Below are 17562 nucleotides of genomic sequence, written 5' to 3' on the forward strand. Positions count from 1 at the left end.
AGTCATATTGCTTTTTGCTTACCTGGCAGTGAACATGCCTGTTTCCACCACTTAAACCTCTTCATCAAATCAGCTCTCAGTTATTTTTTGCAGGTTTATGCATTTTTTCCTGGCTTTGATGCTTTTTCTTCATTTGAGGAGCTAAAGGTGCTAATGAGGGGAATACAAACACATCACTTTGATCTTTGTCCACTCTTTTGGTAAGACATTATGAATTATTGTACTCGTGTGGCAGATGCACAGTAAGGAGGTGTAATTTCCTGCAGCCTGCCTGGGGCTGGCGCTTGCATGTACAAAGTGTGCACGGACTTTAGCCTGATTTTTTTAAAGCAGGCTCCTATGCATAAGTCTTCTTTGAAAATTAGCTGGTACACACGAAACCCGGCGCACATGTACACCCTGCTCGCTAGAGTTACGTGCATACTTTGGAAAATTGTAAGTGTGTGTGTGTGTAAATGCTTTCCCCACACCCTGGGACGCCTCTTTCCCATTTGTGCAAAAGAACGCGTGGAATTGTTTCTGCGTACATTTGTTACTGTATGCACAAATCCAGCTACTCACCCCATCCCGCCTGGCAATTTTTAAAAGCCCGTTTATGTACACAAAACCGGGTTTGTGCATGTAAATCCTTTTCAAACTTCAGCCCAGAAAGAGAGATTTTAATTGGCCTCTGTTCTAGAAGCTTCAGGGGTGATTAGTAAACTGTAAATATTTCTTTGCAACATTAGATAAAATGCTGCTGGTCAGGAATCTCCAGATTTTGACCCATTTATTACACTTTGAAATTTTGCAGAATTATTCTACAGCGTGTATAGCTAAATCCCAAGGGAAAACATCATTTTTATGTTTTGTTGAAAGCTGATAAGTTTGTTAGCATCATTTCCTTCTCCTTTGTAGTATCTGTAGCCTGATAAACTCTCTGAGTGGCTCCACCAATAGCACATACAATTAGCTGAAGGGCCTACCAGGCTTCCAACCAGGCTAGTAGGATTTTAATTCACCAAAACAATGGCAGAAACCATGTGCTACTTAAATCAATTTAATAAAAGGATTGTTTATGCTGCATAACTTTGACAGAAAGGATATTTCATTTGATGCTCCTATGGTATCTTTAGTAGGAGTAATTTGTTATGATTTTAAACAAGGTACATGTACCATATGTTCATGAATGTATTTTGCTGTTAATGTTTTACTAATTAAAATAGTTTATGCCCCTTTCCTTACTTATTAGCCTAGCAGTGTAGGAAGAGATCCGTCTGCCTTCAGGTAGGTATGAGAATGGCAGGATATTAGTCTTCTGCTAGGAGTATTGACCCTAGTTCACAACACGCTTTCCTTGGTGCTGAATGCTCTCCTGTACGAGCAGAAACACTGTAAAAATTTGCACCCTCAAAACCCTATAAATACTGCAATTTTCTGGCACCTCTGCAGTTTTCTCAGACTTTTTTTTGTTGCTGCTGTTTAGCCATGCAACAGGTTGTCTGTTTCCCTGAAACTGAACAAACAGGCGGGAGGATCCGAGACCATGATCAGCTCTGTGCTGGTGCAGTGGAGAGAAAAGGGATAGAAAAGATGCTAACTGTATCAGAGAGGAAGATAAAGATGACAAGAATTTAGGGATTATAGTAGGAAGTGTGTAATGTTTGTCCAGCCGTGGGATGGCTCCGCCAACGGCCACACTTACCCTGATGCCGACACAGCATGGATGCCACCATCTTCCCTCCTCGGGCACCCTGAGGCACGCACTGAACTAAAAGGACCCAGTGGCACCGGCAGATGATATTAGTGTGGGCTGGGGATTTAAACCCTAGCCGCGCTTTCAGCCAGCACCTCAGCAACGGGTCCCTCTGCCTTGCAGTGCGTGTTGCTACTTGTGTTCCTGTGCCATACCTCCTTGCCTTGCCTCCTGCCCTGCCTTGGTTGTCCTGCATGTATCTCATCCCAGTACCTTGTCTTGCCCTGTCCATCTTCTCTGCCCGTCACCTGGGTACTGACCTCTGCTTCGGACCTGACCACTCCCTTGCCTGTCCTCTGAGACTGACCTCTGTTTCAGAAACCAGTTCTCCGTAGAATTCTGCTTGCCCCAACCATGGCCTGGACCTGGACTCTGATTCTCACTATCAGTCCTGATCACTGCCCGTACCCTGACTTTTCTGACCACTTCCTACAGGACTTTCACCTAAGCCCTTCCAACGCCTGGAACCCAATGGCTCAACCTGTGAGGAACGGGGCTGGTATAGGTGAAGCTGAAGCTCCAGTCCCAGTAAGACTGAGTCCACCAGCTGTCAGCATGGGCCTAGTGGGTTCCTGCATCAACCACGCCACAGCCCAAGGACTCATAGCTATGACAAAGTGGGATGAAATATCAGTGGTGAAACATTAGACTTTATGCTTATTTAAGGAATTTGGTTTGGCTGTAATTTTCAAAAGCTTGTACATGCATGTAAGTGCTTTTTTTTTTTTTTTTTTTTTTTTTTTAAATTACCCTAGAGTTGATTGTGCATGAAAACGTTTCCGGGTATAGTTTTCCATGTTCCCCGGGGCAGATTTGGGACAGGGAAATCATTTATGCGGGCACTTTCATGCATGTAAATGTTCACATGGACATTTACAATGCTCTGTAGCTGGAATAAATGTGTGTGCCTATGCCTCACTCCTGTATACGTGCTCCTGCTGCTTTTCAAGGTGGATTTATGCATGCAAGTCCACTTTGAACATTAGAGCTGAAGTCCACATGTTTTGCCTTACATGAGCTGTATAAAATTACCCTCTTAAAGGTGGCCCGGTTCAGCATGATTTAACAAAAAAGAAAAACATGCAGAAGTGCACCACCAAGCGAATACTCTGAGCAAATGTTTTTCTTTCCTTCCTGCGTGATGTCATGAGGGACTTGGCAGTTCCTAGATAAGCCTTGAGCTCTAAAGCAGAGAACTGAAAGACCTCAGGAATGAAAACCTCAACCAAATGTTCAGAAAGACAGTGGATATTTTCCCTAGCTTGTGTGAAACATTCTCTCTGATTTTTTTTATCCTGTCCCAGAAGATGAGATAGGTTGGGTACTACAGACTATGTGCAGTGGTAAAATGATTGTCTTTGCCCATGTGTATGTTGTCCGACAAAAGGTGCAACATTTCTGGAAAAGAAAAAACCCGTGGAAAGTCTCTGCAAAGTAAAAGAAGGAAGGTTGACGTGCAAACAAATGTGCGGGGTGGCATATGTGCATATATGTGGCCACAAGCAGATCTCCGTAAGTATTTTATAACCCACACACAAGACACATGTGCATGTGATAAAATATGCGCATCTTTCCCCTGCAACATATGCGTATGTAGGCTTACACACGAATACATGCAATCCACTGACTGTACGCACTTTACCTACCTGTTTTAAAAACATATGCATGTATATTTTACTTGTGAAAGTAAAGTAAGACTCGTGTAAGTTGGCCAATTTTAAAACATCAATGTGCAAATGAAATTAAGCAGTTCCCCAATGAGACCACCGGTTCACCCAGTCCTCCCTGAGGTCATCGAGACCTTCCTATTTCTTCTGCCTGAACTCCTGTAACCCCTTTAATAATAAACAATAATAAGTTTGAAATCCCTATCGCCAGATAATTACCAGGTGTAAAAATACTTGAGTAAGTTGGCGAATGTATGAACGTGTCGACCCTGTCCTGAATGCATCTAGACCTCCCTTTTTTTTTACACGCCTATAGGTGTACACGAAAGTGAAAATACCTCCTTTATTTCAACTTTATAAAACAGAGTACACAAGTAGATGCTAATTATGAGCTAGATTTTAAAAGGCCGGCACGCCTATTTTGCATAGACCGCCGGCGTGCGCAAAGCCCCAGGACGCGTGCAAGTCCTGGGGCTTCGTAAAAGGGGTGGGAGGGGGCGTGTCCGGGGGCATGTCGGCCGTCTGGGGGCGTGTCTGGGGTCAGGGGGTGGTCCGGGGCGTGGCGATGGTTCGGGGGCGGGCCAGGCGGGCGGTCCCAAGTCCCCCGGCACTGCGGCCTGTGCAGGGGGATGCCGAGGCGGTGCGCGCAAGTTACGCGTGCTTCAAGCAGGAGTAACTTCCCCAACAAAGGTAGGGGGGGATTTAGGTAGGGCTGGGGGGTGGGGTAGATAGGGGAAGGTGGGGGACGCGGAAGGAAAGTTCCCTCCGAGGCCGCTCTGATTTCGGAGCGGCCTCGGAGGGAACGGAGGCAGGCTGCGCGGCTCGGTGCGCGCAGGCTCCCGATTTTGCGCAGCCTTGCGCGCGCCGACCCCCGGATTTTATAAGATACGCGCGGCTACGCACGTATCTTATAAAATCCAGCGTACTTTTGTTCGCGCGCGCGTACTTATTTAAGATCTACCTCAGCGTGCGCATATAAATAAAATTTAAATGAGTAAAAAAATACTAATTTTTAGATGTAACATTTTGGAAATTTACCCTAAACTGTCTGCAAATTTCTGGTGTCCCTGTGTCAGTCCCTTGTTCTTAAGTAGTTATTTATAAACTTAGAGGTGTCTGCTCCTACTGTGAAATGGGATATGCAATGTTCAAAACTATTTTTGAGAAATGAGAAATATTTCTTTAGATTTATATTCCGCTTTTCACACTTTTTTCAGTGCTTCAAAATATATTACATTCAGGTACTGTAGGTATTTCCCTATCCCCAGAGGGCTTACAATCTAAGGGGGTCATTTTTCTAGCGTATCGCACGCGAAAAGGGACTTTTCACGTGCGATAGCTAGCTCGGAGCGGAGTCGGCCCTGGAAGAGGAGGAGTCGGGGCGGATGCGGCGGAAAGATCGCTGGCTGCGAAAAGGTAAGAACCCTTTTCGCTGCCAGTAGCGTGCCCAATAGCACCACCTTTTACGATGGCGCTATTGGGTGCGAAAGCCGGCAGTGGAGGTGCGATTGCTGCCGGTTTTCGCAAGCCCGCCCCCTGTTACCGCTGGATTCTCTAAAGTCTGCAACCTTAGAAAACGAAGGCCTAAATTTGTACTAGAGTGTAAAGTGACTTGCCCAACGTCACAAGGAGCGACAGCAGGACTCGAATATTGGTCTCCTGGTTCATAGCCCACTGCTCTAACCACTACCACTTTGGTGCGGTAGTGCAGCCTCCTTTCCAAAGAAAGTGGAAATGCTTTCACATCTAAGAACTTATGGGACGAGACCTGATACATTAAAATCAAATGTGCTGAAGAGAAAAAAAGGAAAGGTGCAATTTTCCTGTAACCATCTTGTTTTACACGTAACAAACTCACAAGCCTCTCCCTGTTAGGGGACAGATAATTCAAGCCTTTGCTTTTCAATATGTTATGTAAGAACATTATCAAAATTGTGCACATGGTTCCTCCATCTCATCCCTCCTGTTGTGTGGTGCGTGCTGCTATTCAAAATTAACTTATCAAATTAGAAATAGGCAAAAATTCCTTCCCAGGTGGGAACAAATATTTAGTGTCCCTTTTGGTTAGGTTAACTATAAATCCCAACCATGACACCTATTGAGCAGCTCAAAACCTAAAGCATCACTTTTTGGTTGTGTCAGTCAACTGCTTCTCTAGCTGGTAATGCTGTGCTCTTAAAGCACCCCTTCTAAATCCCTACTGGTCCTTTCAGGAAGTAACCAATGACTATCATTTTACAAATATTCCTCAAAGTTTGTCACAGGTTGTTTTTTTTTAAATAATTTTATTTATTGAAATTTTCAAAATACAAAGCAAAATACCTTTGCACCGAAACAGCGAAAGAGATGTATACTAATTATTAGGGATGTGAATCGGTACCGGACTCATTTCCGGTATCGAGTTCGGGTAAAAACCGTGGGAAATCTTCGTTCCCGCGATTAATACCCGTTTTAATCGGCTGTGTCATGCTGAAAAAAAAAACCCACCCGACCCTTTAAATTTAATTCTTTCGCATCCCCCCCCCCTCAAAATTTTTAAAGTACCAGGTGGTCCAGCGGGGGTCCCAAAAGCGATCTCCCACTCTCTGGCCGTCGGCTGCCACTAATCAAAATGTCGCCGATGGCCCTTTGCCCTTAGCATGTGACAGGGTATCCGTGCCATTGGCCGGCCCCTGTCACATGGTAGGAGCAATGGATGGTGCGGGCACTGTCACATGTTAGGAGCAATGGATTGGCCAGCCCCTGTCACATGGTAGGAGCAATGGATGGTGCGGGCCCTGTCACATGGTAGGAGCAATGGATTGGCCGGCCCCTGTCACATGGTAGGAGCAATGGATGGTGTGGGCCATCCAGTGCTCCTACCATGTGACAGGGGCCGGCCAATGGCACGGATACCCTGTCACATGCTAAGGGCAAAGGGCCATCAGCGACATTTTGATTAGTGGCAGCTGACAGCCCAAGAGTGGGAGATCGCTTCCGGGACCCCCGCCGGACCACCAGGTACTTTAAAAATTTTGAGAGGGGAGGTCAGGAGGGTGGGGGATGCGAAAGAATTAAATTTAAAGGGTCGGGGTGGGTTTGGGGTTTATTTTTAAGTGCCCTTTTTTCCCGTTCCCCCCCCCTCAAAACGATAAGAGAACTTTTCCTATCGGGTTTGGGGGCCCCCCGAATTCTGATGAGTCAGAAAAACGATTCACTACTCTTATACAAATTTAAATATAATCAGCAGACAAAAACATCTCACTATAAAGACCAACAATTGAGAGGGGGAATCAGAAATTGAAAGGAGCAAAAAAAACAACAAAATAAATTCTGTATTTATACAATAGACGGCATGTAATTACTACTCCCAGTATATAACTTGGTTAAACATAGATGGCTAAGGGTTAAATGCAAAACTCACCCTTGTAGCAATAAGAAACTCCCTTAACTGTTCAGGAGCAAAAAAAACAAAAATATTCGTACTTAATTTCACAATACATTTACTAGGATAACGTAGAAGAAACGAAGCACCAAGGGCTAAAACATTTTGGCACATTTGAAGAAAAGCTTTACGTTGGTCTTGTATAACCTTAACTAAGTCAGAATATATCCTGACTTGAGCACCTAAAAAACTAGTGTTAAAATTTTGAAAATAAGACTTCATCACAGAGCTTAGCTCCTGAACATATGAGAAGGTGACAGGCAATGTGGACTGTTCAGAAACTTCATAAGTAGAATTTTCCAAATATGAGGACAAATTAGCTAAATCCACGGCAGCTTGATGATGATCCAATTGACTGGAATTCGGTTTATAAGGAAGAAAAAACACTTTGGGCCAGATTTTTAAACTTATGCGCAGGCGTAGATTTGTTCGTGCAACCCGGCGCGAACAAATCTACGCCCAATTTTATAACATGCGCGCGCAGCCGCGTGCATGTTATAAAATCCAGGGTCGGCGCACGAAGGGGGTGCACACTTGTGCACCTTGCGCGCGCCGAGCCCAAGGGGAGCCCCGATGGCTTTCCCCATTCCCTCCAAGGCCGCTCCAAGGAGGGAACTTTTTTTGCGATTCCCCCTCCACCTTCCCCTCTCTTCCCCTATCTAGCCTACCCCCAGCCCTAACTAAATCCCCCCTTACCTTTTGTTTCCAAAGTTACGCCTGTCCAAGGCAGACATAACTTGCGCACGCCAGCTCGCCATCCCCCGGCACAGGCTGCTGTGCCGGAGGACTCGGGATCACCTCTGAACGGACCCCGGACCCGCCCCCTTCCCGCCCCTTTTTCGAAGCCCCGGGACATACGCAAGTATCTTATGCGCATAACCCTTTGAAAATCTACCCCTTTATGAAGATTGGGAATTTTATCAGCTGGAATTCTCAAAATATCCATAAAATACTTCCTAAGCGTTAATGGGGGTAATTTTCCCACAACTTTAGAAACGTTGGTAAATCTCAAATTCAAGTGTCTAAGTTGGTTTTCTATAACTTCCAATCTTCTGGATAGAGACAAGCGTTCTCGGATAATCGAAGCGTTGACTGTTTGTACCTCCTTAACTTCCTCCCTCAGGGAATTGAAATTCTCTGAGTGTTCCTGCAAAATTGTCTAATGGTCTTGAACGACCATATCCAGCCTCAGGGAAACAGCCTCTGGCCAATGGGAATAATCAACAAAGGACCGGGAAAGGTTTGCAATTAAATCCCGAAGCGAATTTAATTTATCCACTGCTGGTTTAACAAGCAAGGGAGAAACACAAGGAACAGTACACTCACCATTTGGAGCAACATGTGCTGCCAGCAACCTCCCCTCTGGGTCAAAGTCACCTTCAGCGTTTCTTGCCTCCAATACAGAATCCCACTGCGGGGCAGCATGGAGCTTGTTTCTCCCTCAGAAGAAATGCCAGCAACTTCCTTCTCTCGGGTAGCAGCTGTGAAGTCATCAACACGCACCCCGACGTAGTCGGCATTCTTCTGAAGGCTGGCAGGCAGCAGGGTTGAATGTCCGGCGGGCTGAGGGAAACTTCCCCAGGCGGAGAAGGACTCCTCTTCCCGTCCTGCCAACGGGGCTCAATGCCTGCAATTCTGGAGTAGAGGAAGTATATTCAAGGATGGATTGCTGGTCCGTCAGGAGCAAGGGCTCAGAAAGGAAAACCCTCATTCGACCCTTCCTCTTGTGCGGCATAATCTTAAAGGGAGAAGAATTGAGGAAATTGAGGAAGAGCAGCAGAAAATGTGACCATTCACGCTGCCATCTTGGAATTCCCTCCTTGTCGCAGGCTTTAATAGGAGAATTGCATAAAAACTGGCATAAGGTCCCTGATTCAATCTCTAAGGGCTGGATTTACTAATACTGGTAATGGGGGGTGGGAGGGCGAAGCGGGGGGTGGTCCTGTGCTGCCGGTGTCGTGCCGATTAACTACATCATAAAAGGTGTAGTTATTCGGCACGAAACTGGCAGTGATAAAGGTGCTTACCTTTCGCTGTCGGCGCAGTCTTCTCGGCGTCAGCCCCGGTGCCGCCCCGACTCCTCCTCTTCCAGGGCTGACGCCTCCCCGACTCCGCCCCCATCCTAGTATCGCACACGATAAAGGACTTTTCGCGTGCGATACGCTTCGTAAATGACCCCCTAAGTTAAGTGTCTGTTTTCCAGATCGGCTGTGAAGGGTGACACCTAATGTCTTGATTCAGGGCCCATTGTACAGGATTACAGAAGGAGCCTGGATGAACGGCCCCTGAATGAAGATTACCACTGCAGATAAACTATTCTGTAGAGAGAGAGAGATTATAAAATAGAAGAAAATCCTCAGTTTATTGGGAGTGAAAACTGATGGTGCCCGGATCGCTGGCCCTCATTCTGACTGAACTGAAGGCATTAAGGAACAGGATGAAATAGCTGGATCAAAAAAAATGGGCAAAATTTGTTAATTGTACAATATTTTGCCTTAAAAGAAAAAAATATATATATTTTATGAAAAGCATGAGTTTACAAATGTGGCAACATGGGCTGGTTGTTCATTTAGTTAATTATTTGATATATTCCTTTCTGTATACAGTCGGCGGTTTACAATAGAACAGCATAATATAACATAATAGATATAATAATAAAATATAATATAGCATCTTCTCTAATAAACAATTTAAAATCAAGCATAAAATAAGTTACAACAGAAAAATCATAAAATATAGTAAAGTAAGCACAGTCTGTTACACCAAAACTACTAAGTCCAAAATAGAAAAGGGGAAGAAGGATTATAATCACATAAATATTCAGTCCAAAAGATTCAAGGCCTCTACCATGCCCCATTTCCAAACCCCACGTTATTGAACTAAAAAAAGTCACCGCCACACCCTGATCCACTCAACTCCCCATCAGTTCCCTTATGTTCCATGGTCGTCTGCTGAAGGTCAAGAGTCCCCTAGGGCTTCACTGGACCACATTGGCCACCTCAAGGGTAAGTGACAAGGTGAAAAAGATGGTCCCATGAGACCCCCACCCAGGGGTTTTTACTCTGCCAAGGAGGGAAGTTGCTGGGCAATGTGGGACCTTTAAGGAGACAGCTCAGGCGCATCAGGACTTGTGTTTACATCCCGATGCACTTGGGCAAAGTTTGCTAAATCTTGAGATGCAGCTAACTTTCCATTAGGTAACATAGCTTGCAAATTTTGAGGTAAGCCACATTATTTGATTTACATAGGATCTACTAATAATGAGCTGCTTTGCATGCATTTGCATCAGCTCATGTTAATATCCACGTTGCATCAAGTTTTTCATGGTGAGAAATAAAAAGCAAAATTTGAAATACCATCCATTGGGGCCGATGTAATAAGACCCACGCTGAAATTGGGGCTAACTTTCTGTGCATATTTTTTCAGTGCGCACGGCAAAAGCAGGTATCTCTGCGGGATGTAATAAGGGGACAGCATGCAAATTAGATAGAAGACAAAAATGCAAACAAGACCGAATACACATGCCAATGCATAAAAAACAAATGCAGAAAGCCTCAGGAAAAACCCACACTAAAATAGGTGCAATTGAAAAAATGTTGCACACTCGCGAGGGGTATTTCTAAATGCTGATTTCATTGACACCATGTTATTCAAAAATAAATTGTTTTAGTTTATTTCAGCCTTTTACGCCATTGCTGGCATTGATATGGTTGTGTGTCTATGCAGCCTTTGCTTCGCCGGGCGCCCAGGGCTGCTCGGCATGGATCACCCCCGCCGGGAGAGAGCAGGATCTGGGACAGATGAACCGGCGATCTCTGGGGGTTACAGACAAGCGCCAACACCACCCGGAGCCACAGCACTTTCACTTAACTCCTGCCCTGACCCAGGCGCTATAAATCCCGCTTAAAAATAAACCCGCACTAACCTTGCACAGCCAGGAAATAGATAATTACATGCCATTTGCCTGCACGTGCACAAAACCTGCCGCAGGTTATTTCGCGGGTTTGTGCAAGTGTATTTTCACGCTAAACGCATTATTACATGCGTGCGTAAGGTTAGCGTGGAAAACCACACATAATTACCTAGGCAGAAACCCGCGGCAGGTTTTGCATGGCTTGGTACATTTGGCCCCATTATCTGGGTGTTAAGGCACTTACCGCATAGTAAAGCCCTAATGCAGCCCTTTAGTTTGCTATATTAAGAATATCTCCATTACATTCTTCATTAAAAAAAATAATTATGCAGAAGTGAAAAGCCTGGATTTTACTTTTACTAGAAATATTTTCTCCAATCTATGAGATCTCTGTGGAGAGGGCAGCACTGGGATTATGCTGTTACAGACCAGGAGAGGAGCGAATCGCCCCTGTTGACATTTTGGTTGGAAAGGCTGATGCGCTGCTTTAAGCACTGTTTTCCCTGTTGCTGTTTTGCAGATTTCTGGTAAATAAGTCACGTGTCCTGGCTCTGCTGGATCATTGATGTTCAGAGCGTGTTTGCCAAAGACGTGACATCTTGCTATGTGGGTTCACGCTTAGTTAAGTTAATGGCAAAGAAAGTAATGGAAGGAAAGAACTGTAAATGTATTTGTTGTTCATTCTACTGCCTGGAACTAGCCACAATGTGAAACCTCTCTTATCCCTTAGCCTTCCAATTAGTGCTCCAAGCTTCTTGTCTTTTATGAGGATTTATGCTTATATTATATCATATTATATGCGTATATGCTTAATATTTATTAGACAGTAGTTAAAATGATTCTTGCTTCTGGGGTCTTTTTATGTGTACTGTAGAAGGCTGTCAAATTTGTTATTAAATCATCACTGACATTTTCAAGGATAATTACCCTCTCTCCAGGCTGTAATTATGCATTGCAGGTTAAGGCAATGACAGCACAACTGTCCAATCAAATTACTATAATTCTGAACTTTAAAGGTATTATTTTGGTCACTGTCCAACCAAGTTGACATGAAGAGAGCCATTTTGTTTTCTAGTGCCTCTAACAACAGTACACTTTATAGTTTTTTCACATTTGCCAATTAAATTAGCAGCTTTTAGGCATCAGACTTACTTGTAGTGCTTCTAGTGAACTGTAAATATACATTAAGCACTCACAACAGGAAATGTGAGTAAAATGCTGATTCAATGGGCCTTCACTGACGTGCAACCTAATTAGGGCTTCTCTTTTTGTTTTTAACTGATCAGCAGCAATAACCCTTTCCTCCCCCACCCCACTCAATGAGAAAAAAAATGTGTGTTTATTAGATAAACACTTGAAAAACATTAGTGCCCTCCGTCCAGTACTTTTACCGACCCCCCTCTTTCTGGTCTTCCACTTCCCCCTTTCTCTTTGAAACTTTTCTTCGGTGCTGACAGTTTCTCAGTTCTCAGCTGTACATGTCCTTATCTGCTGTGGAGCCTCCTCTCCTCCCTACCCCTCCACTGCTGTCCAGGAGGGCGCGCCTCAGAGCAGGGGCAAAGATGACAGAGGGAGCAATGTAATAAGACTTGCTGACCCTAGTGCAATTTTTTTGCTCCTATTTCGGTGTGGGGTTTTTCCACACTAGCATAAGCCCGGTATGTAACAGAGATTTTGGCGCGGAAGAAAGATGCACTAAAACCTGCACTAGAATTAGTGCATCTCCATGCAAATTGTAAAGTAATGAGATTATTAGCTCTTACACCTTGCAATGCAGGGAGGTGTGTGATGGTGGAACTGCCTAGTGTGCCTTATTTTTTTTTTTTTACCGTGGCAAATGTAATTGCTGGGTCAGAAGAGGAGTCAAACTTCACACTGTAGAGTACAATTCCCCTTCTTCCCACCCACCCAAGTTAAAAAAAAAAATAATTAGTGGTTGAGCTCTCAATCAGGGCACCTGAATTCCCAACCCTTCTCCCTCCAAGACTCCCAGGGAATCCCAGCTGAAGGAGGAGAAGACCTGACTGGGTGAGCACTTTTCAGACAGTGGTGTGGGTGGGTAAAAGCTTTTTACTCATGGAAATCCCTTTGAGAATTATCTTCCTAGAGGACAATTTTCAAACCATTTTACCCAGTTACCCAGGAAAAAATTGGCAGCTGAAAATTGCACAGCTTCACTCTTACCCGCACCGCAGATACAAAGTACCTGTAAGCCATATAGTTGAATCATCTATTTTAAAGTCTAGCATAAAATCTTGCACATCGGAAAATGTGTATAGCATGATTATATCGAGAAGGTCCAGTGAAGAGCGGTCAGAATGGTGAGAGGATTGGAGTCTCTCTCATATGAAGAGAGAATAAAAAATGTGAGGCCTTTTAGCCTGGAAAAGAGAAGATTACGGGGAGGACTTGACAGAGGTCTACAAGATCATGAATGAAAAAGAACAAATCACAAGCAAGCAGCTGTGTACTGCTGTGTAAAAATACTAGGACTTGGGGCAACCAATGAAACTCTAAGCTAGCAGTTTCAAGACGCACACAAGAAAGTATTTCTTTAGTGGAATCTGCTGCCAGCAAATGTAGTCCCAGCAAGCAGCGTAGTAGGGTTCAAGAGGAGACTGCATGCATTCCTGGAAGATAAGGGTAGAAATGGGTTGTAGCAACTGACTGGAGGCCAAATGGTGCTTCATGCTCTTATAGATCCTCAGGGAGCACTTAGATGAACTCTGATTTTCATCTGGAGACTTTGGGGTCACACTCTGCGACAGGATGTTGGGCTAGATGGACGATTGTTTGACCCAGCTTGGACATTCTTGTGTAATGTATGATTAAATTGCTGCTGCCATCTATTGTCTATAATTGACATTGGAAAAAACAAAACAAAACCAGAATTCAGTTAACTTGTATCAGAAGCTAAATTTCTGATGTCATTAATGTGATGTCCTTGAGAGAAATATCCCAGTATTTCCAGACAGGATTTGTTTGTGCTTCCTACTGGTTTAGTTCTGCTTCTGCTCCACCTGTAGATTCAGGCTACATATAGGCTGACCTAAAAACCACAAGAGCAGCTATCCCATGACACGACTTATTAAATCTGCTTGGTTCAGTCTCGCGGTGGCATTGGTGGCAGGATTTTTTTTTTTTTTTTTAGAGTACATGCGTACACTGTTCTGAAAAATGCTTACTTCCACATGTCCTTGGAAGCACCAGTTCACCAATACCAACATGAGTTTACCCATACCTTCACCAGTTCACCTAGACCCTCTAGCACTTCATCGTGAACCCTCACCACTTCACTCAGACCTACCACCCAAAAGCCTCAGACAAAAGACGAGCACGATTTCATGTGCACCAGTCAGTTAGCAGGTGGAAAAGTGTACGTTAATGTATGCGTGTGTACCGCTTATAAAATAGCAAATGGTGCGTGTACTTCTGAACCCTGCCCAGAATACTCCTAGGCAGTCCCTTTTTCTCCCCATTAAATTTATGAACGATACATGCACTTAAGGTTTCAGAAATAACGTATATACGCATATATGCTAGTTTTACTCACATAACCCTATGTACTTGTTAGAAAAATTCACTTATGTACTGCTGTTATGTGTGATGAATGTAATATAAATGTGTTCTGGAATGTACATAAAGAATGGTCTACCCCAGTTAAATGCTACTACGTTTGTTATTGGCCATCACAAATGATTACTGGAAATATATTAAGGCATTCTGTATGTTTATTTGATTAATGTGATTGTTAAATTTGATGGCCCTAATTGTGGAAAGGGGTATAGTCATGTGAGGACTCAGTTCATGTTTTGACATTTGTCTGCATAAAGGAAAATGAAATTAAGCCCACAATCAAACAAATTACAACATTTTGGGATGGGAGCAAGCGACCCCCAAAATACTCTTGTGGTGGCTGCCTCAGCTTACATCCAGATTCAAGCTGTGGGTGGTGCAGGATGATGACAATGCCTGCATGATTCCCACATTCCGCGGGCAGAGAGAAGATCCCAGCACTGCCAGTGGTGCCACCAAATGCCTATGCGGTTCCCAAGTCCCGCGGGCAGGAAGAAGATCCCACAGAAGGGTGGGATGATGAACTGCCAGTGAGGTTCCCACACCCTGCGGGCAAGAAGAAAAAGAAGACCTGGAGGGTTAAGTTAGTGGGAAGAGAAGGGAAAGGAGGAGGTAAGTGAGTGAGTGAGTGAGAAGGATGGGAAGAGAAGAGAAGCTATGAGTGAGAGGAGATGGAAGGGCAAGGGGTAAGTGAAGGGATGAGAGAGAAGGGGTGAGTGAGAGGGGAGGGAATAGAAGGTTAATTAAGGAGGGAAGGGGTGAGAGAAGGGAGGGGAAAAAGGGAAGAGGGTGAGTGAGAAGGGAGGGAAAGGAACAGAAGGGATGAATGAGAGGGGAAGGGAGGGAATGGGTGAGAGTGATGAGAGGGGAGGGAAGAGAAGGGGTGAGTGAGTAAGGAGATGAAAGGGAAGTAGATGAGTTAGAAGGGAGGGGAGGGGGAGGAAAGAGGATAAATGAGTAAGTGAGACTGGGTGAATGAGAAGGGATGGAAGGGAAAGGGATAAGTGAGAGGGAAGTGGGTTTGTGAATGAAAGAGGAGAGAAGGAAAAAGGTTTGAATGAGAGGGAAGGAAACGGAAGGGGTTGTGAGTGAGGTGAAAGAGAAGAGTGAGAGGAAAAGGATGGAAAGGAGAGAGGAAGCAACACTATATGGTGGGTGTGAGTGGGAGAGTGTACAGGATCAATGGAAGGACTAAGCGGCTGTCTAGAGTCCCATGGTTTTGGGGATGGCCTGGCAGTAGCAGGACTGCAACGATTGTGACTTTTTGTTCTTCCCTCCCACGAGGGCTGGAAGGGGAAGGTGTCATGTGGGCCTGTGCAGATGAGAAGAAGGAGATGCAATTGCCATGTGGCCAGAAAAAAGGAGTAGTAGCTATGTCAGTCCATGCCCCGGGAGGAAAGAGGAGGAGTCTTGTCAGCTGAATGGGCTGAAGGTGGAGGCTGCTGCCTCTTGTCTGTTTCAGACGGGGAGAAGAGTGAGCGTGTGTGTGTGAGTGAATGAGAGAGCTTGTGAGTATGTGAGAGTGTGAGTAAGCAGGTGTGTGTGTGAAAATGAACATATGTGTACTAGCAAGTGTGTATATAATATGAGAGAGAGTGGACAAAGTTTGTGTGCAGCTCCCTCTCTCTACTAATCCAGGAAAATCTCAGGGTGACTGGAAATCAAAGGTTCCTAACCATATAGAGTAGGGAATTTTTTATTTTTATTAGTTTTAATTATTATTGCATGTTATCTGATGTGTTTACTGTTTTGAAATATTTTATTGATTTTTGGGTACGTTTTAAAAATGTTTCTATGAGTTTGATTATAAAATGTTGTTCTGTTTGTCAGTTGTTTTTAAATATTTGTTCTTTTTATTAGTACAATTTTACTATTATGATTGATGATTAATATTTCCTGATTTTATTGTTTTATGAGGAATGTTTTTATGTTTCTGTTTTTCCATTGTTGCACTACATACAGAATCTGGCTTTTTGCAGTTTCCAGTTCAGTTTTTGCCTGCATGTTTTGTTTTTTTTTACTTTAAGATCACTTTATTCTGTATTTGGTGAAAATCTGTCTGTGTTCTGCTGTGTAATTGAGGTGAGGTATTCTCCGACCATGTTGTTTTTGTGTAGGGATATATAGCAGCTTGTCTTCTTCTGTTCTCTTAATAGGAGGTGTATTGGTGTTTTAGGGCCTGGTGTGATATTTGCTGTGTTGCATTTTCTTAGGTATGGTTCTTATTCTTTTGAGTGCTGGCAGTTTTAGTATAGGAGGTTTACTATATTGAGCTATACACATGGGTTTCTGAGGGCCAAACCCAATGCATTTTACAATAGGCCTAATACCATATGGGTTCCAAATGTCTTTTTTGAAGGATTCCCTCATTGGCACAACAGCAGTGCATGTAAATGCAATATAAGACTTTAATTTGAATGCCGTTTCTCATGTAAAATCTGTGAATATAAATGCATAATTTTTAATCGTGTAGGGTGGGATGGGGGTACAAGATTCGTCTGGAGCGCTTAATACCCTTGCACCAGACCTGAGAGAGTACGCGCCACACTCAGACCCTCACCATTCACCCACTTCCCTGGGGGAGGGGGGCAAATACTGGGGAAGCCTGGGAGGCAGGTGGTAGGGTTCCTAGGAATGTGGCGGGGTTGCCGGCTTCTTCTGCCACTACTTGGGGAACTCGGACTCCTGCTTCCCCTCTTCCCAGCATTTCAGATCAGTCAAAGGACCAGAGTCCAAAGGCGACCCCCCCCCCCCCTCACTCGGCCCTCCCTGTGGTTCGGCTTGCACCGTGCCTCGGGTGGGAGGGAGAACTGTTTCATCCTTTGCTTCAGATAGCAGATTGCTTTGAGCCGCCCCTGACGTTGTTTGCTTAGATTTTCTAATGACACAACAAGCATATTAACATAATCACTAAAGAGTGTGTTTTTTCTGATGTCGGGGAGCTGTTGTACATCGTGTTAAAGCGCGCGTTAATGGGGGTCAGCGTGCATTCATTATAATGCATTTTTAGTGCATTGGCTCCACAGCTTGTTGTTGAATTTCTAATGATACTCAATGTTTCTCTCTCTCTCTCTCTCTCTCTCTCTCTGCCTGGTTGGGAAGTCATTGCTTTCCCACAAAGGAAGCAGTCACTTTACTGAAACCCCTAGGAGCAAAGGTCAGACGGGTTTTGTTTATTCCCAGCCTAGGATCAGTAGAATAAATTCACCACAGAACACTGATTTCCCAGTGCTGATATTATTCTGCT

The 17562-nt window shown here is 44.3% G+C and overlaps 1 protein-coding gene across 3 annotated transcripts in view; it reads left to right on the forward strand.

Annotated features, from left to right (window-relative positions):
* EPAS1 (endothelial PAS domain protein 1) overlaps positions 1–17562 on the forward strand; it is a 278305-nt gene that overhangs the window by 123250 nt on the left and 137493 nt on the right. The window contains exon 1 of one of the 3 annotated variants that reach the window (XM_029593352.1): positions 3201–3247. The exons of the other annotated variants lie outside the window; for them this stretch is intronic. Within the exon in view, the coding sequence (XP_029449212.1) occupies positions 3216–3247 (32 nt within the window). The 5' untranslated portion in view covers positions 3201–3215. Of the gene's footprint in view, positions 1–3200; positions 3248–17562 lie in introns of those variants that run through there. 3 annotated transcript variants of the gene reach the window in all.

This window comes from Rhinatrema bivittatum, chromosome 3 (assembly GCF_901001135.1).
Source record: "Rhinatrema bivittatum chromosome 3, aRhiBiv1.1, whole genome shotgun sequence".
Classification (NCBI taxonomy): Eukaryota; Metazoa; Chordata; class Amphibia; order Gymnophiona; family Rhinatrematidae; genus Rhinatrema; species Rhinatrema bivittatum.